Source organism: Hipposideros armiger, unplaced genomic scaffold, assembly GCF_001890085.2.
Source record: "Hipposideros armiger isolate ML-2016 unplaced genomic scaffold, ASM189008v1 scaffold_152, whole genome shotgun sequence".
Lineage (NCBI taxonomy): Eukaryota > Metazoa > Chordata > Mammalia > Chiroptera > Hipposideridae > Hipposideros > Hipposideros armiger.
The window spans coordinates 1,667,575-1,693,015 of NW_017731502.1; the positions used below are offsets into that span (position 1 = coordinate 1,667,575).

The 25,441-nt window shown below is 46.2% G+C and overlaps 2 protein-coding genes across 3 annotated transcripts in view; one reads left to right on the forward strand and one right to left on the reverse strand.

The window, feature by feature from the left end:
* The first annotated feature begins 151 nt into the window (after positions 1 to 151).
* On the forward strand, positions 152 to 6,662 carry RPUSD3 (RNA pseudouridine synthase D3). 2 transcript variants are annotated; one of them, XM_019651066.1, is made up of 9 exons: positions 152 to 276; positions 592 to 731; positions 1,621 to 1,665; positions 1,786 to 1,885; positions 2,599 to 2,706; positions 2,786 to 2,870; positions 3,094 to 3,217; positions 5,301 to 5,440; positions 6,247 to 6,662. In XM_019651066.1, the coding sequence occupies exons 1-9, from the start codon at positions 152 to 154 to the stop codon at positions 6,436 to 6,438; spliced, it is 1,059 nt and encodes a 352-aa protein (XP_019506611.1). In that variant the 3' UTR covers positions 6,439 to 6,662. The 2 variants fall into 2 exon arrangements, with proteins under 2 accessions (XP_019506611.1, XP_019506612.1); XM_019651067.1 differs by having other exon boundaries at positions 167 to 276; positions 3,079 to 3,217.
* Positions 6,663 to 9,060: 2,398 nt separating this feature from the next.
* TTLL3 (tubulin tyrosine ligase like 3) overlaps positions 9,061 to 25,441 on the reverse strand; it is a 35,151-nt gene continuing 18,770 nt past the window's right edge. The window contains exons 8-13 of the mRNA XM_019651030.1: positions 25,141 to 25,273; positions 23,665 to 23,860; positions 20,347 to 20,495; positions 16,908 to 17,151; positions 15,463 to 15,898; positions 9,061 to 9,301 (exon numbers count right to left, since the gene is read on the reverse strand). Of these exons, the coding sequence (XP_019506575.1) occupies positions 9,161 to 9,301; positions 15,463 to 15,898; positions 16,908 to 17,151; positions 20,347 to 20,495; positions 23,665 to 23,860; positions 25,141 to 25,273 (1,299 nt within the window). The 3' untranslated portion in view covers positions 9,061 to 9,160. The remainder of the gene's footprint in view (positions 9,302 to 15,462; positions 15,899 to 16,907; positions 17,152 to 20,346; positions 20,496 to 23,664; positions 23,861 to 25,140; positions 25,274 to 25,441) is intronic.

The following is a 25,441-nucleotide window of genomic DNA, read 5'->3' on the forward strand; positions in this document are numbered from 1 at the left end:
GCACGAATTTATACATTTCATTCCAGGGATAAGGCAAAGCTCTGCCTTCCCAATCTCTAAAGCCCCCCTTTCTCGCTATCCCGATTGACAGTCAATCTGACCAATGAGAGCGCTGTGGGCAAGTGGGGCGGAAGTGGGCGGTGGCAGACACATGCGCACTGTCTTGGCTCGGGAGATGGGTTGCTGCAGTATTTTGGGCCGCGTCTTGGGTAGATTGGGGCGAAGGCCAGAGATCCGCGCAGCTTCCAAGGACGCAGGCTTTGGCACCGAGGCCCGGTGATTACACCGGCCCCCCATTTCGTGTGGGAGGGAGGGTAGGGCTCGGGGATGGTGTGTACGGGATCTGGAGCTGGGAAGATAGGGGTTCTAATCCTGGCTTTGCTTCGTGACCTTACACTAGTCTCCTGGCTTCTTCCAGCCTCGTTTTTCTCATCTGTAAAATGGGACCAGTCAAAACCTGAATTTTTCGGAGAGCTCAGCCCATGCTTTCTGAGGCATTTGTTAGGATTTGGGAGGAGGTGTGTGGAGATAAGAATGGGCAGCACCTCGGGAAAGGAATGATCTCCCTGTTGCTTGCGTCATCTTTTCCAGGCGTCAGCTGCAACCTCGAGGCTTCAGCAAACGGTCGACGCCGTTGGAGAACCAGCCCTTCCCAGGGCTGTTGCAGCCAGAGAACCTCAGTCGGGAACAGTTGGTTGATGTACTGAGGGCATCTGTGGTGGACCAGAAAGGTGAGGGTGAGAGGGACAGCTGCACAGAGACCCGGGAGAAGAGCCTGCCTCTCCAATCCTTCTAGGGGGCTGTTTGGACTCCCTACAAAAAGCCTTGGGGTCAAATCCTGGTTCTGCTTCCCATTCGTGGCTTGAACTGGGACAAGCCACATGATACCTCTGAGCCTAAGCATTATGGGGATAGGGGTGTGGGGTAGGAGTGGGTAAAGAACTAGAGAGTCTTGAACACAGTAGGCACTCCGTAATGGGAATTGCTATAATAAATTACTTATTGATGGACAGAACACAGTCTTTGGAGTCAGATGTAGGCTCTGTAATCAGCTTGCTGTGTGGCTTTAGGAAGAAAACAATTTCTCTGAGCCTCAGTCTTTATTCAGTGATTTCATTAATTTTCTCAGCTATTTATTGAGCATAGGCTATGTTCCAAGCACTGTTCTAGGCACAGCCATACAGTGCTGAACAAAATAAATATGGTTCTGGCTCTCAAGGAACCAACATTTTAGTGGGAGAAATGGATTAAACAGGAAATAGAGAACAAGGTACTTACTAGTGATCAATGGTGTGAATAAAACAAGGTGTTATGACGGTGAGGAACTGTAGGAGCGGGGCAGACATTAAATTGCAGATTGAGGCCTCTGGTTGAGCTTAGATAATATGAAGGAACCAGACATGTGAAAAGCTAGGACAGAGAAAACATCAAGTGCAAAGGCCCTGAGGTGACAGTAAGAGCATATGCAAAGGACAGAAAGAAGTTCAGCTTAGAGTGTGGTTAATAATTCATGTCTGAGAGTTGTAGTGGGGCCACATGATAAGATGAATTGAGAAAGTGCTTTGTAAACTCTAACTGCTGCTTTTGCTGTCAGTGATGATCATGTAACATATGTTTCAGGACCACTAGTGACACTGAACAAGCCACAGGGTCTGCCAGTGACAGGTAAGAGCAGGGGAAGGGGGATGTCTCTGAGGGAGGGAATAATGAAGAGAAGGGGATGATGGGGTAAAGTTGTCTCTGGGAGCAATTTGTATTTTTCCTTTTATTTTTTTTTCCCCCCAGGAAAACCAGGAGAGCTGACATTGCTCTCAGTGCTGCCAGAGCTGAGCCAGTCCCTGGGGCTTGGGGAGAGGGAGCTCCAGGTTGTCCGAGCATCTGGGAAGTAAGTGGTGGGGGTGATAGGAAGACAGGCATCCATCTGTGTGGTTAGGGAACAGTTGCTTGAAAATAAGCTGAGATATTTTCCACAGCTGGCTTGGGATCACAGAAATAGGATACAAAGTAAAGCAGGGAGCAGACAGATCTAGATTCAAACACTCATGCACAAACTGTGATCCTAGGCAAAGCATGAAATCTCACTGAACCTCAGTTCCCTTACTCATAAGATAGAGCTAATGATACCTATGCTGAGTATGTAGTCACTTCTCCAAGCCCATACCCAGGGCTTGGAGAGTTGGGAGTCGGGAGTTGATCCATGATAGTCTTTCCTCTTAACAGCCATCATTTAGAGATGGTACTTGAGATGAAATATTGCTGCAATTTCACAACTCATGGCTTTGTGGGGAATTTAATTATTTAAGAGCTAATATATATAAAATTCCTAGGACAGTGCCTGTTACATGAGAGACTCTGAGAAATTGGTAGTAATTGTTATGATGTTTGGCTCTGAGCTCCCTGGGGGCTAGGGCAAAATGAGAAACACACAGAGCTACATAGCATTATTATAAAACACAAGAAAGCTTTACTTGTTTCTCAGAAGGAGGTATGGGCTGTAGTCTGGTGTAATTGTTTGGCATTAAGCAGGTCAGTGTTCCTCCCTCTTTTGTGGATGAGCCCAAAGGACTTTAACTTTTGTCATTTGTTTCCTTCCTCCAGGGAGACCTCTGGGCTTGTACTCCTCTCCAGTTGTCCCCAAACAGCAAGCCGCCTCCAGAAGTTTTTCACCTACTCACAGAGAACCCAGAGACCCATAGCCACCTACTGGTGAGTGGTGCTGGGAGGCTCCCATGGCAGTGGGGAGGTCCCAACAAGCTACCCTCACCCCCTCCTGCCTCTTCCATAGGGCTGTCACTGATGGGATCCCAGCTCCTTCGGAGGGGAAGATCCAAGCAGCTCTGAAACTGGAACACATGGACGGCGTCGATCTCGTGAGTCAGGGTCTGGGTGGGTAAGGGGAGGAGACTCTCCAGACATATTCCCCCTACAGAGGAGTCAAGGGTATAGACTTGGGGTGGCTGACTCTCCTGTCCTCTAAAACAGGCAGGTGAGCACTGCCTATACTAAGGCCCTATCCTGAGTCTGTTGGGAGGGTTTGGGTATGTCTCCCAAGTATGTGTGAAGTTTGTTCATTCTCAGAGGCTGACACCACAGGTAGTTCCAGTGAAGCCCCCATCCCGAAAGGACATCCTGGAAGGTGTCAAGAGGACCCTCAGCCACTACCGAGTGGTGGCCACCGGCTCTGGCTGTGCCCTGGTCCAGCTGCAGCCATTGACAGGTGGGTCTGAAGCCCCACCCAGACTTTAGGACTGCATTTGGCTGGGGGAGGCAAGGGAGTGGGGAGAAAGGGTGATGAGTTAGAGGCAACCTGGGTATCATTTGATGGACCCCAAGGGTGTAATGTGACCCGGCCCAGCTGGAGGAGGCAGTGCTTCTGCTGTCAGTCTGATGGTCATTCCTTTGTAGCTCATTTACTTTTGTTCTTTGTTATTGATCTCAGGATCTTCTCTTTGCCTTTGGTGTTCTGTAGTATCACCATGATGAATCTGGTTGTGTGTATTTAGTTTTATTTATCTTGCTTAGGATTCACTGTGCTCCCTGGATCTGAAGATTAATATTTCTTCAAGCCTGGAAAGTGCTCTCTTCAAATGTTGCACCTCTTTCATTCTCTCTATTCTCTTTCTTTTGAATGCCTCATAGATAAGTCTGACCTTTTCATTGTACTCACTGTCTCTTAACTTTTCTTTCCTATTTTTCATTTCTTTATCTCTGCTGCATTCTGGGTGATTTCTTTAGATGTACCAGTTGAGTAATTTTCTCTTCAGTTGGATCTAATCTGCCAATTTAACCTATCCATTGACTATATTTTTCTCATATTATTTGTTCATTTTTGTCTTTAATCATTTAAAACATGCTTACTTGTATTTCCATAATTCTGTTGTCTGAAATTCCGGAGGGTCTGATCCTATTGTGTTTCCCGCTGACTCTCACACTTGGCGGGTTTTTTCCTTACTGTTCTGTGATTCAGCGTTGTGAATTCAGGTCGGGCTGGGCCTTTATTTGTGGAAATCCTTCATTACCTCATTGGAGGTGGGTCTTTGGGAGAGGCTCTGCCTTTGCTTCTGCCAAATGCCTTAGAGCTATCACTGCTTCAGGATCTCTCTAAATACTAGTGTCACAGTTGGAAGTTCACAGATTACTCAAGTAGAAGGAGAGCTCCAAACTTGTATGAGAGCAGGCTCGTGGTTGTGAATTCTCAGGGGGAAAACTTTCATTCCCTTCATCTGGTCCTAAAGTGAACATCTGCCTTCTTGGCTGACTGGCTTTTCCCCTTTCACTGAAGATGTAGCCCCTCTAGGGTTTCGTTTGGGCACCAAGACCTTCTCTGGCCTCTAGGGTAGCTACTCAAACCCAAGTCCCCTGGATATCAAGATTGGCAGCACAACTAGAATAGAAACGTTGGGTCTCAACATGCTCTGGATTTGTTTTCCCTTCGTGTTTTGGTCTTGGGGACCTTACTTTACTGTGTGCCCAGCTGTGTATTTAAAAGAATGATTGTCATATTTTCCCAGTGTTTCTAGATAGTTTCTAGCATGAGGGTTTTTAGATTATCCAGTCCACCATATTGCCAGACATGATGCAGAGGTACAGCTCATGGGTTTGAATCCCAATTTATGGAGGTGGGCAAGTCACTTCTTTTTAAGCTTTGGTTTTTCTCTCTGTAAAATGGAAATGATGCCTTGACCCATCTTACAGGGTTGTCATGAGTTTACATAGGTGAAACATTTTGTACCATGTCTAGCACATACCCCACCATTTCTGCATTTGTCAAGGTACTTTTAGTTGTGAGAGTCACAAAAAAACAGTTCAAATTGGTATAGGCCAAAAAGGGGAACTTACTGGCTCACATCATTGGCTGGATCCAGAGGCTCAGAGGATGTCACCAGGAAGCTGTTTCTCTGTTTATTCTTGCCTCTTGCCCATTGGCTTCTTTCTCCCACAGGCTCTTCCCTGGTGAAGGTAAAGATGGCCAGGAGCTCCAGCAGCTCCAGGTTTACACCTCACCCGTTTAGCACCTCAGCAGGAAAGAGTGTTCCTTATTCCCAGTAGCTTCAACAATAAATTCAGGGTTGCGTCTCTTCATGAGTGCATCCCACAGGCCAGGTGGATTGACAATGATGACTGTCCCAGTTTGGTCATGCGCCCTGCTTTGGGGGCAGGGACAGTGTCATCGACGTCACTAAAACCACCTGATTTAAGAAGGGGGGTGGTGTTTCCTCAGAGGCAAGCGGGAGACACAATACTGGGTGGGACAGAAAGAGCAGCTCCTCACCATCCGACTCGTCTTTCCTGTCTCCCAGTGTTCCCCAGTCAGCTGCAGGTACACATGGTACTACAGCTCTGCCCTGTGCTCGGGGACCACAAGTACTCCGCCCGCGTGAGCATCGTCCTGGGCCAGCGCTTTCTACTGCCAGCTGAGAGCACCAAGCCCCAAAGACAGGTACCCAAGCCCACCTGCCTCCTGCCGTCTAGGGGGTGGGGGGCCAGGATGGGCAGCACCTCCAGACATTGCCCATGTAGCTTGGGACTGGGAGGCAGTCCTCTTGGCTTCCAAGGCTATCTGTAGCCCTGTCTCGCTGTGTGGCCTTGCACGAATGACACCCCTCTCTTGAGCCTCATGCTGCCTATCCAATTGGGGAGTTGAACTGGCTGATTTCTAAAGGCCCTTCTAAGTCTGTCATTGAATCTATTTGGCATAAGGAGTAAAAGAGGTTGTGTGTATTAAGGTAACTCTATCTGTTCTGAAAGAGCAGCCCCAAAGTACCAGAGTCTTAACACATTAAATTTCCTCCATGTTAAGTCCAATTAATGGGATGGGGTAGAGGTGGACTTTGCTCCCGGCAGTCACTTAGTGACTCAGGCTGTTGCTATCAGTCAGCAGATAAAGGGGTACAGTGTGGGTTCATGCAGGAGGTTTTCATGGGCCAGGTCTGGAAGCAGCAGACATACTTGCATGTCCATTCTGTTGGCCAGAACTCAATAACATGGCCTCACCAAACTGCAAGAGGGGCTAGGAAAAGTAGTTTCTCTGTATGCCTAGACAGAAACTGATTTGGTGAACCCCTAGCCAGTCTCTGCCATGGTGTGAGTGTACATGAGTGTGTGAGTGTATGTATGTATGCGTGTACTATGTGTAGAAATGAAATAACTGCAGATGTGGAGGGAGGGAGGGAAGTACTTGCCTCCTATTTTGGTGAGAGCTGGTTGAGTCACCTGGTTGAATGCCGACATGCCTCTCCACTCCAGGTGCTGGATGAAGCCCTAATCAGACGCCTCCACCTGACACCTTCAGAGGCCGCCCAGCTGCCCTTGCACCTCCACCTGCACTGTCTCCGCCTCCCAGGCGCTAGGCCCAGGGACACCCCCGTCGAGCTTTTGGCACCCTTGCCCCCTTATTTCTCTAGGACCCTGCACTGCCTGGGGCTCCACCAACAATAGTCTTCCTTCTATTCCATTTCCACTGGAAAACAGTGGGTATCGGGGGACTATAGGCTGAGGAGATTAACCTAAGATCAAATCCTGGTTGGGCCACTTGCTGTGTGGTGCCAGACAAGTAACTTCACCTCTCTGGACTTGAGACAATAAAAGTACCTAACTCATAGTATGGGTTTGAGGATATGCTAGCAAGTAAATGTTTTATCATACACCATGCTTTGTGCTGAGTTCAGTGTGTGGTCTTTTATTTGGCTGTTTCTGTTCCAATTCTAGCTGGGAAAAAAAATCTTAGATTTTAAAAATTGTGGTAAAATACACCTAGCAAGATTTACCATCTTCACCATTTTTAAGTGTCCAGTTCAGTGGTATTATGTACATTCACATTGTTGCGCAACCATCTCACCATCCAACTCCAGAACCCATCACCTTGCAGAACTGAAACCCTGTGCCCATTAAATACTAAGTCCCCATTCCCCCTCCCCCAGCCCCTAGTGGTCACTACGCTCCTTTGTCTCTATGAATTTGACTACCCTAGGGAACCTTGTGTAAGTGAAGATGTTATATTTTTTTTACTTTAAAAAATTGAGATATTAAACATACAGGGTGCATAAAACACCTGTGATTTAAAGAATTATAAGGTGACATCCATATAACCATCATTCAGGGCATGAAATAGAAACATCCTCTCCTTTCTTGGACAGCAGCAATTCTCAACCCGGGCCCCACATGAGGACCCCTATCAAGAAGCTTTAAAAAATCCCCATGAAGCTACACCCCAAAGATACTGGCTTAATTGGTCTGGGGTGGAGAACCCTAGCATCAGTCTTTCAAAAGCTCCCAAAGGGGTTCTTTTGTTCAGTCTAGGATAGAACCACTGCTCTGATGAGATAATTCTTTCCTAGCTTGTCTTTTTAAGTTTTACCCCCTATATATTGCATCTCTAAATGATATATTTCATTTTGCCCAAAGTTTCTGTAAATGGAATCATGCTGTATATATTCTTTTGTTTGGCTCTTACTCCACTGAGAAGTGCATCTGTGTTGTATGGCGTGGAGTTTGAATTCCAGTACTTGAATATATCACAGTTTATCCATTCTACTGTTAATGGACAGGTCATTCAGCTGTTACCACAATGCTGCTGTGAACCTGCTTGTAAGCATTTCTTAGTTATTATGCAAGAATTTCTGGACCAGAGTTATATGCATCTTCATTTGACTAGTGGATTGGTCTTCTAGGGCTGCCATAGCAAATCAAGCTGAGTGACTTAAAACAATAGTCATTGTTTCTCTCACAGTTCTGGAGGCCAGAAGTCTGAAATCCAGGTTATCGACATGGCTGTGCTCTCTAAGGTTCTAGGGGAGAAACCTTCCTGGCCTCTTTCAGCTTTTGGTGGCTCCAAGCATTCCTTGGCTTGTGGCCGCATCACACCAGTCTCTGCCTCATCTTCACACAGCCTTCTCGTGTTTGTCTTCTCTGCTGCCTCTTATAAGGACACTTGCCATTGGATTTAGGGCTCACCTGGATAATCATCTCAAGGTCTTTACAAAATGTAATTATATCTACAATGAACCTTTCTCCAAATAGTCATTCCCAGGTTCCAGGTAGACCTATTTGGGGGTGGGGAGGTGGGGTAGGAGGAACCATTCAGCAACCCATTACAACTAGGAAATACCAAACTTTTTCAGATAGGTATGGCTTATTAGACATTTCCTTTTTAGGTGACCTCGGCCCCTTCCTGAGGGACAGACCCATTTCTTGTGGAAAAAGGCTGGGGTTTAGGTAAGGCCCACCCTTCCCTCTGTCTCATTGTAAATCTTGTGCCCATTAGATGTCATTCTGCTGTCAGCCCACCTTTTCCTCTGGTCTTGGGGATTAGGGGGACTCCCAGTAGTTGGCCATTCTGGCAATGTGTTCCAGCCTCCGGCCCAATGCCCTGTGATCTTGCACAAGCCATGTTTTCTCATTCAGACTGTTGCCTCTTCTGTAACGTGAGGCTGATCCCTCCACCCAAAGATCAGAAATGCCAGGGGAGTCCCTGCACAGGAAGCCCCATGTCTGCTGCAGGTGGGAATGCTGGGCCTTGCTTCATGGAGGACTTGCTGATGGCCTCTAATTCTCGTTCTGGACTTTGGGGTACAGAGCCCCCCCCCCTCCACACTCCAATAGAAATGGAGCCATGCCCAGAATAATTCACTTGCTCCTTTTTATTTGGCGCTGCATCCAGGATTGGGGCAATGAGGCCCGAAACAAGGGTTTCTCTAGCCTCATATCCCCCATGCCCCCCAACCCCTGGTGTGCATCAATAAGGAGCAGGGGTCCCGGAAGGCACAGTGTCTTCATGAGGCATGCCTCAACCTTGGGTCCGTCACGGAGTCTGGCCTTGAACTTGCCTTTGGCCTTGATCTTCCAATGGGAGCTAGGAAGATTTCCAACTTCAAAGGGCAGAGGCCACAAGGCACTTCCAGGATGGGAACCACAAAGGCACTGGGGAGCAACAGCCTCGATGTGAAAGGAGGGAAAAGGGGTAGAGATGATCAGGAATCTGTCCAGGAAGGGAATTGTGACTCCAGCCGCCCCCTGCCTGTGTCCTCCAGCCCTGACCCAAGTACTTAGGATGTGAATCACAGTTTGAGGCCCACCTTTCTTGATTTCAGGACGTCGGGCGCCTGCTTGAGCTCAGAGTTAGGCGGGAGAGAAATCAAAACCTTGGCGGTAGGTAGAAGCATCAAGGCCTTGCCTGTGATGGACAGGGCCTTAGAGCCCACCAGCTTGCTGTGCTGCAGTCTGAGGACCCGCCCCTGGGGTTGGAGCACATGGGGAGAAGGCAGCTGGGCCTTGGTGTGAAGGCTGGGAAAATGGTAAAGGGCTGTGGGAGCAAGAGAGGCTGTGAAGGCCTGGGAAGAGCCCAAGTCTAAGCAACTGCCCCTCAAGGTGTTTGTGGAGGGCCGGGAGGCAGGGGGACATGAAGGCTGGGGCATATGAGGGCAGATGGAGACCTCCCAGTTCCTCCTCCAGAGACCATGGGAAGGGTACAGGGTTTGGAGTCCAACAGACCTGGGTTTGCATCCCAGCTCTGCCCCTTCTGAGCTGTGCAACCTCAGACAACTTCCTTAAACTTCCTGATACCTCGGCTGGAAAATGGGGATAATAGCACCTACCTTGCTAGGTTGTGAGGATGAAAGGAGCTGGTTAGGTAGCAACACAGTGTAAACTGTTAAGTGCTGTGCAAATATTAATTCCTTTCCCCCAGAGGCAACTTTGTATGGAGGCAAAGGCAGAACACTGCGACAGGAAAGCTTGGGCTCTAGAGAGAGATCAACCTGGGATTGAGTCCAGGCATCTTTGAAATATAAGTAAACTGCCTCGCAGGGTGACTCCCTCAGAACGGACAATACTCTCTTGGTTGTGTATTTTTAAAAAATACTTTTTGCGTGGTGCCTTTTACTTGCTACCAGTGGCTCTTTGGTGGGGCTGTGGGTTGGTGGCAAATTCAGGTGCTTAGGAGGAGCTTGGAGAGTGGAAAGAAATTGCCCTGGGACCTTGGGGTGTTTGGGGAGAATGGTCTTATCCAGGGCCTGGGGATTCTTCAGACTCAGTGGCAATCTATTCAAGGAGTGGGGTTTTTTGTCCCCACTAGCAAAGGTCATAGTGAAAACACAGCCCATCCTGGAGCTGGAGGGGTCCCACTTCTGGATATTGGGGTAGATCAGAGCTGTAGCACTTTTTGCCTTGCCTTTCTCCCCCTTTCCAGGGGCCGCAGTGGTGGCAGTAGAGTCTGGCTTCTCAGTGTGCCCCAGGCCCCTGGCATCAGGAACTTTCCTAGAAGCTGAGCTGTTGGCAGGGGCCCCCACGTCCTTGCCTTCCCCAGATCCTTGCTGGGTCAGGTGAGGGAGTGCTGTGCGGACCCCTGTTCGCCGGTGACACACCGCCATGGGCTTCTTGATGGTAGAGCCCTCTACTAGGAGCCGGATACCCACATACTGGGGCACTTCCACGGCAGGCTATGAGGAAGAAAAAGAAACAAGGCCTGCTCAGACAGTGCTGCTGGAATCCTAGCCCCGGAAGGACTCGGCAGAGATGAAGGGAATTAGTTTCCGGGGAAGTTAATCAGGAGACATTTCTGGGCTGAGAAACGGGAAGCCTACCTCTGTCTTCTAAAGAGTCTGGCCCTGGAGGCCTGAGTCAGACCCTAGAGAGTCACTGAGCCCCTGGGATTAGTAACCCAGAGCAGTGCCTCCACTAGCACCTCTCCACCTCCTTACTCTCCTAAACTGCCCTGGCTCCTGCCCAAATATGTGTGGCGCTACTCCATAGGCCATCGCCAATGAAAAGCTCCCTGAGTTGAGCTGGATTCTCTGCAGAGAGAATTTGAAGTTATGACACCCAGCCAGATAAGATACTGGGAAACTGCCTAGAGCCTCATGTGAAGCCAAGTTATGGGGAAGCAGAAACTAAGAGCCTTAAAGAAGGCATTCTGTGGAGGGGATGAAATAGCAAATATGCAAAGGCAGGCAGATTAATTGCTCCTGTGCAACTGTAAGTTCCTATAAAGCCGAGCTGTACTTCCTGCAGCTAGGCTCCAGGAGAGCCCCTTGTGTCTTGCTAAAAGCCCTTCTTTCAACCTGGAGCTACTTCGAGGTGTTTTCTTTGTCATCAAATGATCCTGATTAGAACCTATCAAAACAGGGTCACTTGAAGCTTGTTAAAAACCCAGATATCAGAGCTCCTGGAAAACCCAGTGGATGAGGAAAAGCTCATCTTTACAGTATCTCAGCTAATAAATGTAGAAGGAAAGACAGAATTAGAAACTTAACATTTTGCAACTCTAATACAATAGGCAAGAACGAAAACTGGATATCAAAACAAGTAGGTGAAAAGGATGACAGGAAAATGTGTCATTTGCACATGACCAAAATATCACCTTACAAAGTAACTGATCATTGCAAACGGGAGGATGCAGCTTTCAAAGGAGAGGTCTGGTAACTGCCACCTTAACCCATGGTCAGGCTTAGCATCACTAATTGCGAGAGACTCCAACAGTGCGTGCCTTTGATGCTATATGAGATACCCAGCATCACTTCTCACGTGGTCTTGCCAAAAATGTTTAACCTGAAGCTCATCAAGCTGTTTGACCTACCTTCTAGTTTACAGGACATTCAGATAGATAACAGAAGAACAAGTTAGAAACCACCCTGAGGAAACAATCAGATAAATCCAAAATGTGGGACAGTTCTACATAACAATCAGGCTGGTTCCTTCAAAAAGATCTAAACTTGGTGTGGGGGAGGGGGGAAAGCTGTGGGACTGTTCTAGATTAAAAGATTAAAGAGCATCAAAAAGAATCAAATACCTAAGAATAAATTTAACTAAGGAAGTGAAAGACCTGTACACTGAAAACTGATGAAAGAAATGGAAGACACAAATAAACGGAAAGGTATTTTGTGCTCATGGATTGGAAGAATTAATATTTTTTAAATGTCCATACTACCCAAAGCAATCTACAGATTCAATGCAATCCCTAGCAAAATACCAAGGGCATTTTTCACAGAACTAGAAAAGAAATCCTAAAATGTGTATGGAGCCATAAAAGACCCCAATTAGCCAAAGCAATCTTAAGAACAAAGCTGGAGGCATCATGCTTCCTGATTTTAAACTATATTACAAAGCTATAGGAAAAGATGTTCAACATCATTAGTCATCCGTGAAATGCAAATCGAAACCTCAATGGGATATCACTTCACACCTGTTAGAATGGCTGTTATCAAAAAGACAAGAACTATTGTAAAAAGTATTGGTGAGGATTTGGAGAAAAAGGAATCCTTGTGCACTGTTGGTAAGAATGTAGGGCAGCTGGGTGGCTCAGTTGGTTAAGAGCATGAGCTCTGAGCAGCAGAGTTGCTGGTTCAATTTCCACATGAGTCAGTGAGCTGCGCCAGAGCTAAGCTGCCGCTGACCTGCCAATGGGCAGCCAGATGACTCAGTTGGTTAGAGTGCATGGTCTTAACAACAAGGTTGCCAGTTCGACTCCCGCATGGGATGGTGGGCTGCGCTCCCTGCAACTAAGGTTGAGCACTGGCACCTTGAGCTGAGTTGCTGCCTGAACTGCCAAAGGGCTGCTAGATGGCTCAGTTGGTTAGAGTACGACTGGACTTGGAGCTGAGCTGCACCCTCCACAACTAAGATTGAAGGACAACAACTTGACTTGGAGTTGATGGGTCCTGGAAAAACACAATGTTCCCTTCCCCAATTCCCCAATAAAATCTTTAAAAAAAAAAGAATGTAAATTAGTGCAGGCACTATGGAAAACACTGTGGAAGTCCCTCAAAAAAATTTAAAATAGGGGGCCGGCCGAGTGGCTCAGTTGGTTAAGAGCTTGCTCAAGAGTGCGAGCTCTGAACAACAGCAGTTCGAGTCCCGGCCCAAGCTGAGCAGCCGCTGAGCTGCCAACAGGTGGCAGGATGGCTCAGCTAAAAAAAAAAAAAAAATTTAAAATAGAACTACCATATGATCCAGTAATTTCGCTTATGGGTATTTATTCAAAGGAAGCAAAACTGCTAACTCAAAAAAAATATATGAACCCCAGTGTTTATGGCAGCATTACTTACAATAGCCAAGACATGGAAAAAAAAAAAGTGATATATTCAGCCATAAAAAGAAGGGAATCTTGCCATTTGTGACAACATGAATGGACCTTGAGAGCATTATACTACGTGAAATAAGTCAGACAGAGAAAGACAAATACCATATAATTTCACTTATATGTGAGATCTTAGGAAAACAAAACTACTGAACTCACAGATACAGAAAACAGATTGTTGGTTGCCAGAGGCAGGAGGGTGGTGTGGGGGTGTGAGGGGGGAGGTGAAATGGGTGAAGGGAGTCAAAAGGTTTAAACTTCTAGTTATACAATAAATAAGTCCTGGGGATGTAATGTATAGCATGGTGACTATAGTTAATACTGTATGGTATATTTGAAAGTTGTTAAGAGACTAGGTCTTAAAAGTTCTCATGACAAGAAAAACAATTTTGTTAACTACATATGGTGATGGATGATTAACTAGACTTATCGTGGTGATCATTTCACAATATATACAAATATCAAATCATTATATTGTACACCTGAAGTTAATATAATGTTATGTCGATTATATCTCAATAAAAAACCAACAACCCCACAACAAAATTTCAGAGAGATCTAAGTCATGCCTGATAGGCCCTTTAAAATATGCAGTTACAAATCTTCTAAGCATCCCAAGGGCATACCTGTAGGTCTTATGTTTCAGTCTTTAACACATTTTGAGTTTAGCTGAGAGGCCCTCTTTGCTATAATAACTAACAGCAGGGCTTCTATAATTTTGAGGGCTATTGTTCTATAGCAGCCTCACAAAAGAGAGAAGAGCTCTAAGATTTGTGGACATGGCTTTTGTGCAATAGGATGGGTTACAAATTGACATATAAGAAACCCACAAGGTTTTAAAAATATCTACTTGGACTGAAAGGGACAGCTGCAATATGAAATGAAAGAGGCTTTTGTACCCCCAAATTTCCATAAGCAGGTAACAGACTAATAACTATTGGGAATCTTCATGGAAAAGGAAGGATGATTCTGGACGAACTGAGATCCCAATGGATGGAAGCAAGAGCCATGGAAAACTCCTAGTAAGTAACAATGAGTCATAATAGCAAAACTAGAAATATATGCTATGCTGGATTTCAGAATTGCTATGGACCAATGATTCCTGTGTACTTACTACCCTGCCTCTCCTTTTTGGGTGGCAGTGTCTATAAAAAAAAAGAGAGAGAAAGATTAAAGAGACAAAACAACCAATGCAAAGTGTGAATCTTGCTTACATGTTGGTTTAAAAAACAAAAACAAAAAAAGTCAGCTATAGAAGATATTGGGGACAACTAGGACATTTCAACAATGCCAAATGCATAGCCCCTAAGCCAGACATTTCGGCTCAATCTCTGGGGGGTGGGACTTCCTGAGATCAGTATCTTTGGAAAGCTTTCCAGGCAATTCTGGCCTGTGAACCAGCATCTGGGGACCACTATGCTACTATAGGACGGTCCCTTTCCTCTTGGTTTTATCTTATGTTTTTGCCCTTATATTTCCTCATTTATATTCTTCGAAACCAAAATGCCAATATATTAATTTATGATCAGTAACTGTGAAAAAGACCAGGACACTTGGGCTGTGTGATCAGCATGTTCTCTCCCTGTGGCCAAACTTTGATGGATGCCAAATCCTAATCAGAAGTAATTTAACTGCTACAAGAAATTACTTGCAGAGCTCCTAAACCCTTGAAATCGTTTTTCTGACTGATTTTTAAAAATCTTATTCTATTCCAATAAGTGGAATCAATCTCTGTTTGGAACAAGGTGAGTAAAATAATTACAATATAAGTAAAATAACAACAACAACAACAATAATAATAATATAGCAGTAGATTCCACTAACACTGTTATTATGTGTCCAGGCACTTTACGCGTGATGCTGTTAATCATGAAACGCTTAACAAACTTATTAGGTAACAGAAACAATAGTTAAAACCTGTGCAGCATTTACTGTGTACCAGGCACTGTTCTAACATGCTTTACCTATATCAACTCATTTAATTCTCACAGCCTTATGAGGTAGGTACTGTTTTCATTCGTGCTTTACAGATGAGGAAACCGAGACCCCCTAGAGATTAGGAAGTTGTTCAAAGTCACACAGCTTGTAGTTACTGAGCAGAGATTTGGACCCAGGGAGGTTCAGGAAGCTATGCCTTTAACACTATGCTATACACCTCTCTAGAAATATTACCCACACGTGTTAACTCATGTCATCCTCCCAAACCCCATGAGGATGGTAGTAGCATCTCCATCTTACAGATGAGGAAGCGGATGCACTAAGTCACTGTGACTGGCAGGACCAGGATTTGAACTGGGGCTGACTGACAGCAGTGCCCTGTGCTTCACTACGGGGCAGCCGGGAAGAGAAGGAAGACTCCCTGGGCTCCTTCTTGGCCCTGGCCACCTCACCTGCTTGTAGATGAGCTCGAAGGCTCCCGTGTCACAGTTGCGGTCCAGCCGCCAGTCGATGACCACACGCAGGGTGTCAGCTTGCACATCGGCACAGAGCCGCGCGGTGACAGATGTGGAGGGCGCCATGGTGGGGCTGGCATTGATTTCTATCAGCCAGGGCTGGAAGTCTTCACCAAACACAAAGTCAGCACCATAGAGCTCAAAGCTGGCCTTCCGACACTGCACGGTGTCCTGGGAGGTCTGCAGAGCATGGATCACTGCGGCCTTCATGCCAGGCACGATGATGGTGGACCAAGCATTCGGGGCCCCCATGTCCTGCAGGTGGGCCTGGAACTTCTGGCTTGACCACATGTTGTCTGAGGGCAGCAGCGGGTGCCGATGGCATGAATTCTCCAGGTGCTTCTGGATGGAGTTGTTACACAGGTGCACAGAGCTGAGGCAGAGAGCAGAAAGCTGGGGAGGGCAGGCAAGCCCTGGAACCAGCCCTGGGCCACCCTGGACCATTCAACTTGAGATGGGCCCCTAATGAGGGGACAAAGGCCTGAAGCCCATCGCATTCTTCAAGGGCCAGAACTAGTCTAATCTCTCAGGACCTTTTCTGAGGGCACTAACTGTGGAGGACACGGTATCAAGTGCTTTGTGCAGAGTGTCATCAACCATCCCAGTGCCTAGAGATAAGAAGGTGGGTAAGAGTATGGGCCCTCTAGTCACCAAGACATGTGTTCAAGTCCTATCTTCACCACTGACCAGTTGTGAGATCTTAGGCAAGTCATTTAACCCGAGTGCTCCTTTCACATCTGTAAAATGGGGTTAGTTACAGTACCCACTTCACTGGGTTTTCATGAATGACTAATATTCATAAAATGCTTAGCCCCTATCACATACAAAGCACTCAATAATTAACAGCTATAATTATGAGTTTCACATTGCTGCCTCCAGTCATGGGAACTAAAGGTTTAGTAGGTTTTCACTTGACCAATGTCACACAGCTTGAAAGCTGCAGAGATGAAACTTGAACCCGGGATTCAACAAGGCTTCCTCTCACCCCATATGTTAGTGTTGCAACTGGCCTCTCTTCTTTTAAATTTCTCCTGGCCCCCCTCCCCCCTGCTCTACATACTTTTTCTCATATCACCTTATAACCTACTAGATGATTTTACTTATTATGTCCATTGTTTGTCTGTTCTCCCTCCTAGAACTTGAACTCTTGAGAGCCGGGCTCTTATTTTGTTCACTGCTGTGTCCCCTATGCCTACAACAGAGAAAGGCACAGGGCACATACTCAGTAGGTATATGCTGGATGGAAGGATGGTTGGATGGATGGGGGGCCTGCCTGCCTGCTGAGTCTGTGCTTGGAGCCCAGCATTGCACTGAAATTGCCTGTTCCTTGTCAGCTCCCCAACTAGACTGGGAGCTCATGGGAGGTGAGTGGTGGGGCTCACTTGTCCAGGTTCTTCAGGGAGAAGGGCTGTGTGGAGAACCGGATGTAGCTGTCACGGTAGAACCACACAGTAAGTGGGTTCCAGTCGGTCACCAGGAACCACTGTCTCAGGTCAAACTTGGTGCCAAAGATGAGCAGGGGCCGCTCAATATACTTCTGCACCACCCACTTGCCATCCTTCATCATCACGGGGTTGCCCTCCACCAGCTTCAGCATCTCCTCCAGGTGGTCCATGCACATGATGCCTAAGGGGGAAACGGGGTGGTCAGGGATCAGGGCAGGTTCCAGCTGGAAAAAGGGCTAGGGACCATGGACAGCTCATCATAAGCTCTCCTCCCCACAGAACTGATAGGGCCAAGTGGGTAAGGCTGCCTGCCTCAGTATACAATAAAGAACACATCTCCTTTCCCAGAGGCAGCCAACTGTGGATATCCTTCCAGGTTGTGGTAGAGTCTACATGGGCCTCAATTTCATAGAATTCTATACATTTAAACACATTTAAGGATTTAGAATAGTGTTTGGCATATGGTGAGCATTCAATAAATGTTAACTCATATCATTATTATCAGTTACCTATAGAGTAAATTTCTAGCCATAGATTTGCTGGCTCCAGGGGTATGTGCATTTTTTCATTTTATATTACCAGCAGGAATGTATGAGATTGTGTCTGCCCACAGTCTACCCAACACTGTTGATTATTTATTTTTGCCATTCTCCTGGGTAGAAAATGGTACCTTATTTTAATTTTCTCTCTTTTATAACTTGTCAAGTAAGTATTTATGCTTATAAGTCATCATCAGTTCAATGCTGATAGATATCAGACTCACATTGCAAACCAAACATACGCACTCACAAATCAACCTCATTCTTTCTTTGTTTGGCCCCCAAAACAGCCTGATCGCCTGCCAATGGCACGGAATAACTTATGGCTGGTTCCCAAGCCAGATGCTTCCTCACATGGCCAGCCTGATCACTAAGATTCCCAAGAACACGATGCCTTGCGTAAAAAAAATTAAGACTGTTTGTGCCCTTTAACCCAGCAGTTTTATTTCTAAGAATGTATCCTAAGGAAATAAATGCCACAAGACATCTGAACAGGATGTTTGCTCATCATAGTGGTGCTTGGAAGAGCAATCAATATACAAATGAACAGAAAAAAAATACTAGCAGCCATCTAAATACCCCTCAGAAAAGGATTGGGCAAGTCCATGACAGTTCATCTAAACAAGATTAGACTATGCAGCTGTAAAACAGAATCAGGTAAAAGTTTATGCTATACTTTTATATAACATTCACCAACAGGCAACACTAATCTATGGTATTATAAATCAGAATAGGGGCCACGCTTGTGGGGAGGTAGAGACTGGGAGGAGGTGTGGGAAGGGGCCCTTTAGGGGCAGGTAATGTTTTCTTTCACCATCTGAGTGCTGTTTCTGCAAGTGTGTTCACTTTGTGACAATTCATTGATTTGTACACCCACAATGTGTACCCTTTTCAATGAGGTAAGTTATATATACATTTCAATTAAGTTTTTCTAAAAATGGAGAGCAAATATTGAAATTTGGTACTTGGTACATGGGGAGTCCTTGTGTGATTCTCTTTTGTTGATGTATTTTAAAAGTATCCATATAATAAGCTAAAACCAACAACAAAAAAAGCATATTTAGATGTACTGAAATGGAGTGATCTCCAAGATCTATTGTTAAAAGAAAAATACAGGGCCGGCCGAGTGGCTCAGTTGGTTAAAAGTTAGCTTAAGAGCACGAGCTCTGAGCAACAGGGCCACCAGTTTGATTCCCACATGGGCCAGTGACGCTGTGCCCGAGCTGAGCTGCTGCTGAGCTGCCAACAGGTGGCAGGATGGCTCAGCTGGTGAGAGCACGTGCTCCTAAAAACAAGATTGCCTGTTCAATGGTGGGCTATGCCTGCCCGCAAATAAGACTGAACTTGGCACCTTGAGCTGAGCTGCAGCCCACATGGCTCAGTGGATAGAGCATACGCTCTTAACAACAAGGCTGCCAGTTTGACTCCCGCATGGGATGGTGGCTACGCCCACCCGCAACTAAGATTGAACACAGCACCTTGAGCTTAGAGGCCACAATCTGCCAACGGGCAGCCAGATGGCGACTGGTGCCCTCCACAACTAAGACTGAAGAACAACAACTTGGCTGGTCCCCCTTCCCAATTCCCCAACGCTGTTCCCCTCCCCCAACTCCCCAATTAAGAAAGAAAGAAAGAAAGAAAAAGAAAGAAAGAAAAGAATAAATGAATAATACTAACTGGTATCAAAAGGTGTCATGAAAAAAGGACGCTACAGAATAGTGTTTTGTTTAAAATAAATCTCTCTCTCTCCAAATACATAGAAGGAAGTGTAGAAAGAAATGCACCAAATGTTAACAGTAGTTATCTCAGTGAAATCAAAAGAGGCTATTGCTTTCTTCTTTCTACTTTCCTATATTGCCTGATCTTTTTGTTTAGTATAATAAATACATATTTTCATACTTGGAAAACCCAACAAAACTATTTCCAAGTTAGAAAAAGAAAAGACCACAATGTTGGTTTTGAAGTGACATCCCCCAGAGGAGTGTCTGGAACTGTGACAGCTTCCCTTGGACATGAGCATGTTCACCCAAGGGCAATATTTGGAGGGATCTGCCAAAAGTCTGTTTTTTACATTTCGGGAGTCCTTAATCAGATTTTAGAGGCTGGGCTAACTCACCACCCCAGCTTGCTGGCTCTCCTGTTCAGATTTCATTCACATTGGGCTGAGCAGCCAGAATAATAGCTGAAAATAATAGCACTTATATTGCAGTTACTATGTAAAAAAGCACAGGATCTAAGTACTCTACAGATATTATATTCATCTAATTGACTTCATTTTACCAATAATGAAAATGAGGCACAGAGAGGTTAACTAACCTACCCAAAGTTTTACAAATAGTAGGAGGCAGAGCTTGGGTTTGAACCCAGGCACTCTGGCTCCCAGCATCCATACCCTTAACCACTATGCTATACCTCACAAAGATGCACCAGTCAGATCCGAGAGCCCTTTAGATGACAAGCATCGGCACATGAATATCACCAGACCTACCAAAAGCATCAATCCAACTCTGAGGGCAGGAGAGGAGACACTGGCATCATCACAGCAGCCAACATTTATGGGGGATTACTCTGTGCAGGCACCATGCTGAGCCTTAAGACACACTACCTCATTTCATCCTCACCTCATAGGAAGTATTATCATCCCTCATAGATGAGGGAACTGAGGTGCAGAGAGGTGATAAAACTTGCTCAAGGTCACACAGCATATTGGTTGCAGAGCTGGGATTCAAACCCGGACAGTTTGGCTCCAACAAAGCCTGAACTATTAACATTCCTGGCCTCTAGCTGGGGAGGCAGGATGTAGGGTGCTGGTGCAGGAAGCAGGGGCTGACCCCCACCTCGGCCACGGGACTTGGCTCCCGGCTTCACGATCCAGACGTTGCGATCTCCTTCCATGTCCATCTGGGGCACCACGGCCTGCAGCCGCTGCAGGATGTCCTCACAGCGTGGGACTTGTGTGTCGAGGTGCCTGAGTTCTGCCCCCTCGCTGTGGGGAGATGATGGGTCTTGGGCAGGGTTGGGCTTGGGGACAGCCTGGTGGACAAGGCAAAGGGAGACACAAGCCCCCTGGCCATGGTCCAACCAGTCTTGGTCGTGCCATCCCCACCCTAGAGATCGAGATAGGTCTCTTCCAAACCTCCATCCCCATCCGCACGCTGCCCCCCAAATTCTAATCTGCCCAGGTCACCATCCAGGCTGCTGGAATAAGAGAGGATGGGAAAATTCAACTTATTAGACCGCCCTCCCCTCCCCACCCCACCCCCACCCCCACTTCAACACTCCATGTTCTGCCACCACCCTTCCCATTACAATAAAATTGCCTTTGGCAGAATTTAATCATACTGCATCGAATGATGAGGCACCACTATGTGCCAAGGGCTTTACATGTATTATTAATCCTCTGTATGGCCCCACAAGGAAGATATTACTAGTCCCATTTTGGAGCAGTGTAAACTGAAGCCTGGAGAGTTAAGACTGGTCCAAGGCCACAAATTGAGTTAAGTGGCTGAGCCAGGATACAAACTCCATCCTGAAGGGATTCCTCCACCCACAGGTGCTTTTTCGGGGTTCATTCTTCTCATCTGGACCTAACACTGGTTGATAGGCAAGTCCCTTCTTAGTCTAATTCTTTTCAAGCACATATGGGTCATCCGTCTCCTTGCTTTATTTCTCTTCCCATATAACCTACGCTTATTCGGTTAGTGTCTGTCTGTCTCCCCTCACTGGAAATGTAAACTCCATAAGAGCAGGAACATTTTTGTTGCTGTTACTCTCTGTTGTGTTCCCATCCCCAAGCACCATACCTGGCACTTATTTGGCACTCCTTAAAAGTTTGTTAAATGAATGAATGGCTGGATAAGCAAGTCTTTTGGCAGGAGCATGGTTCTGCAACTGGTCTGCACAGATAGGGGTTCATGGACAAAGAGAGACCCTGTTCCCTACAGGACACAAAATGTTCTGAACTAAATCAAGTCACAAAATACCCCAGATGGTTGCCTCATCTAAACTCTCCCATTTCTTCTGACTGAAGAGAAAGGAAGCCTCCCCTAGCTGCTAACCTCTCTTTAACACCGTAGCCTCTTGAATGTCTCCAGCCATGGAGAACTTACCTCTCTTTTAATAAGGAGGCAACCGCAGCCACTGGGAAGGGCCAGGAACAGGAACAGCTAGAGGGAGAGGGCTTGGCATGGCCTCTTATTCACACCTAAGTCCTGACTCTCCTATCTCCAGGTTTGCTGGAAACTTTTCCATGGGCCATGGCACAAAGAATCTGCTCAGTAAATCTGTGATTTGGCCCAGGAAAGTGTCACATGGGCGTTGCAGGGGTACATGTAATTTGAAAAAGTATATTCAACATGACAATATGATTTTATATTTCACAAAAAGAAAAAACAACCATGTGTCTATGGAAAGTCAACCTTGATAAAAGCCTGGCTGCTGAGTCACGGATTTATTTTTAAAAGTTGAGGAACATAGGAATCAATATTGAATGAATTAATGAATGCTAACTATCTGTACTGAACAACTCAACATCATATATTCATATATATATATATATATACACACACACACACACACACATATATGTGTGTGTATATATATATATATATATATATATATATATACACATATATACATATATATAGAGACAGAGACAGAGAGAGAGAAATTTTATGAACTCCCAACTGCTAAGAGGTTCATCTAGCACTCTAGAACTTGCCCCACACCTGGAAATAAATAGGACTCACGTTCTTTTCACCTAATGTTCTAACTTAGTCTTGATAATTCTTAGTTTAAGAAGGGTCACTTTACATATTCTGGTAGCTAAGGGAAAGTGTAGGGTCCTTTTTCATTTTCTGACATTTTAAAAGATGGAAATGAATTATTTATCAATGACACGGGTTTGCTCAGTATGTCATTCGTTCAAAGCTGATTTATTAGTCCTTCAGTCTCCCCTATCAAATCACTGAATCTGTTCAATCCTATTCTATTACCACCACCCCAGCTGAGACCCTCAGCACTCCCTCCTAGCTTGCTTCAAGCCTCCCCAGCTGAGCTTTGTGTCCTTTGAGGGCAGAGACTATGTGTCCTTTCTGGAGCCTGGGACAATGTGTGGCACACAGGAAGGGCTCAATAAATGCTGAGTGTTCTCCAGCCTTTAGGGCCCTTCTCCCTCAAGTCTCTCGGACACACCTCTGCTGAATGGAATCTCCCAGGACAGCTCCAGTCTCACCTTGACAATCCTTTCCTCTCAAAGACCTTTTCCCAAAGTGTGTTCTGAAAACACAACGCCTAAGGGTGCTTGGGGATGCTGGGGTCACATAAGTACAGGATAGTCAGTAAGTCCTCACTTAACATTGTCTATAGGTTCTGCAACTACTAAGTGAAACGATGTAAAACAAACCCAATTTTACCAAAGGCTAATTAACATATACAAGAGCTAAGTTCCTACAGTACCTCATCAATGTTGCTGTATTGTACACTCTGTCTCTCTCGGGGGTTTATACTATCAATAGAGTCAGAAAAGCCCTGACACTTCCCAAGGAAACCTGTTTGAATTAAATTTGTTTAACTAAATGTTTTCCAAATGCGATTAACCAAAGAAGCCCCACCCTCCCTTTTTTACCACAAAATTGATTTACATCCTGTAGAACTACTATCCTATGTAACACACTTTGGGAAACACTGGCCTCTAGGATAAAATCTAAATGACTTAATAGATTGTTATTTTGTGAGTTAATACTAAGAGTCTGTGCTGTTTAATCCTACCTTTGAGGTAGACATTATTTTTAAACCTAGTTTTCATTTGAGAAAAGTAAACCTCAGAAAGATTGGTGACATTCCCAAGGTCACAGAGCTTGGAAGTTGCAAAACCAAGACAAACTCAGGTCTATCTGACAAGCACGAGCCATGATCTTTGTGACTATGCTATGCCAAGATCCAGGAAGAATAGTTTACACACCATGATGAAGGCAGTTGGAGCCCTTGAGGGTTCTTGAGCAGGAGAGTAATAACAGGGTGAACAAAAGGGGGTTAGGGAGGAGGTGGAGGCTGCACTAAACATAGAAGGTCTGTCCCTGAGCATTAGCTCAGAACATGGAAGCTCCCTGAGAGCAAGAGGTACCGGCCCATGCCCCAGCTGCAGGGGTACTCACTGGACTACTTGGTAGTAGCGCTGGAGGAAGAGGGACCAGCCCTCAGGGCTGAGGTACAGCGGGGCCTCCAGGTCCTTGTCAATGTCCAGGTGGGCCAAGTTGCTAAGGTGCTCCTCGCAGGCGCACAGAGCTTCATCCACGAACTCTGGGGATATCATCACCGACTTTTTCTCCTGTTTCTTGGGTTGCTTGTCTCCTGCAGAGGTAGGGAGGGGCCTGTCACTACCTGACAGGTAACCTGACATATACCACAGCCCCCACTGCTCCAAGGCCAGTCACTTACCTGAATCCCCATAAATACACCTGAGGCCCAGCCCATACCTGCATCTCCTACTCCCCACTGCCCTGAGACCTGTCACTTACCTGAAGCTTTGTTCTAAATTCACCTGAGACCCTAGTGCTCACCTTTAGCTCCTACTGTCCCAGAACCTGTCACTCACTTGAGGGTCCACCCTAAATGTCCCCAGAGCCTCTCAGCACCAATAGCCCCAGACACACCTGCAGCCTCCCTGCTCCTGGGACCTCTGACACACCTGAGATCCTTGTGCCTCTAATCCTAGCACACTATGGTCTTCTTTGCACTTGACACACCCAGGGACAGGAATGGGGAGGTTTCCCTCTGGAAGACACAGGGATTTCCCACCTCCCAGTAGAGCTGCCCCTTTTGTCCCTGAATCCCTGGCTGATAGACCCCTGGATTATAGGATGGGGGCTTTGAGGTAGGAGCTAAGTCCAGAGAGAAAAATGGCAATCAACAGGTTGAGCCAACATGCAATGTGGGATTCTCTGTGTCCCCCTCCACAAAGCACAAGGGGTCTTCAGACCATGTAAAACTATATGGCTTCACTGTTTCCTCCTCCACAGAGACCTGAGCTCCCCACAGGCAGGACTGCATCTTCTTAGTTTGTCCTCTCTAGAGAGTTTGGCCATATTCCAGGCCCATGGGAGGGCAGAATGAGGAAGTGGATTGACTAACAAATGGATAGGACAACAGGTAGGTGGGTGTTTGGGATAGAAGAATGGATTGAGTGAATGGACTGGAGAATAGACAGGCGGTGGATAGGAGGATGGAAAAGCAGGTGGATAGATGGGGTATATGGAAGGATATGTAGGAAGGTGGAGGAGTAGATTGATGGATAGGCAGCGTGGGCGTGGAGCTGAGAAAGCAGTTAAATGAGTACATCGATAGTAAGAAGATAAGTGGGGAAATAGATGGATGATTGGGTGGATGAATAGGTAAATGTGAGATCGGTGGGTTATGTGGGTGAGTAGGTAGGTAGATGGACAGATGAGTAGATGAATGGGAGGACAGATGGGTGGGTAAATGTATGGATGAGTTGGCGGGAAGGGGTGGTGGATGGACAGATGGAAGTGGATAATATACAGATATGTGGATGAATAATGAATGAATGGCTGGATGGATAGGTGGGTGGGAGAATAAATGGGTGGGGGACTGGAGGTAACCACAGTACTTACCTGGGGCCTCTTTCTCTTCTGCCTGGATAGAGTGTGACTTCCATTCAGATTTTACCACCAGCTTGAGAACGTTGCGGGCAGCTGTCAGCCAGAAGTCCTCTGCTCCCAGGGCAGGGGATACCCTGCTCAGCCCCTAGGCTCCAGGACTGTTCTGGTTCCAGAACCTGATCATGACCTGTCCCCATTGTGGATCCAGAACCTACCTTCTGACCAGAACCTGCCTCCTGTTTCAACTATAGAATCAGACCCAGAAGCTGATCTGACTTGACTCATATTCTGCCTTCAGAATCTCACTTAGACC

What these genes read in the sequence shown, in the direction of transcription:
- RPUSD3 (XM_019651066.1), top strand. Translation starts at nt 152, where the DNA reads ATGCGCACTGTCTTGGCTCGGGAGATGGGTTGCTGCAGTATTTTGGGC. An exon ending in GGCTTTGGCACCGAGGCCCG is followed by an intron (nt 277 to 591) that starts GTGATTACACCG and finishes CATCTTTTCCAG; the next exon opens with GCGTCAGCTGCAACCTCGAG. An exon ending in GCACCAAGCCCCAAAGACAG is followed by an intron (nt 5,441 to 6,246) that starts GTACCCAAGCCC and finishes TCTCCACTCCAG; the next exon opens with GTGCTGGATGAAGCCCTAAT.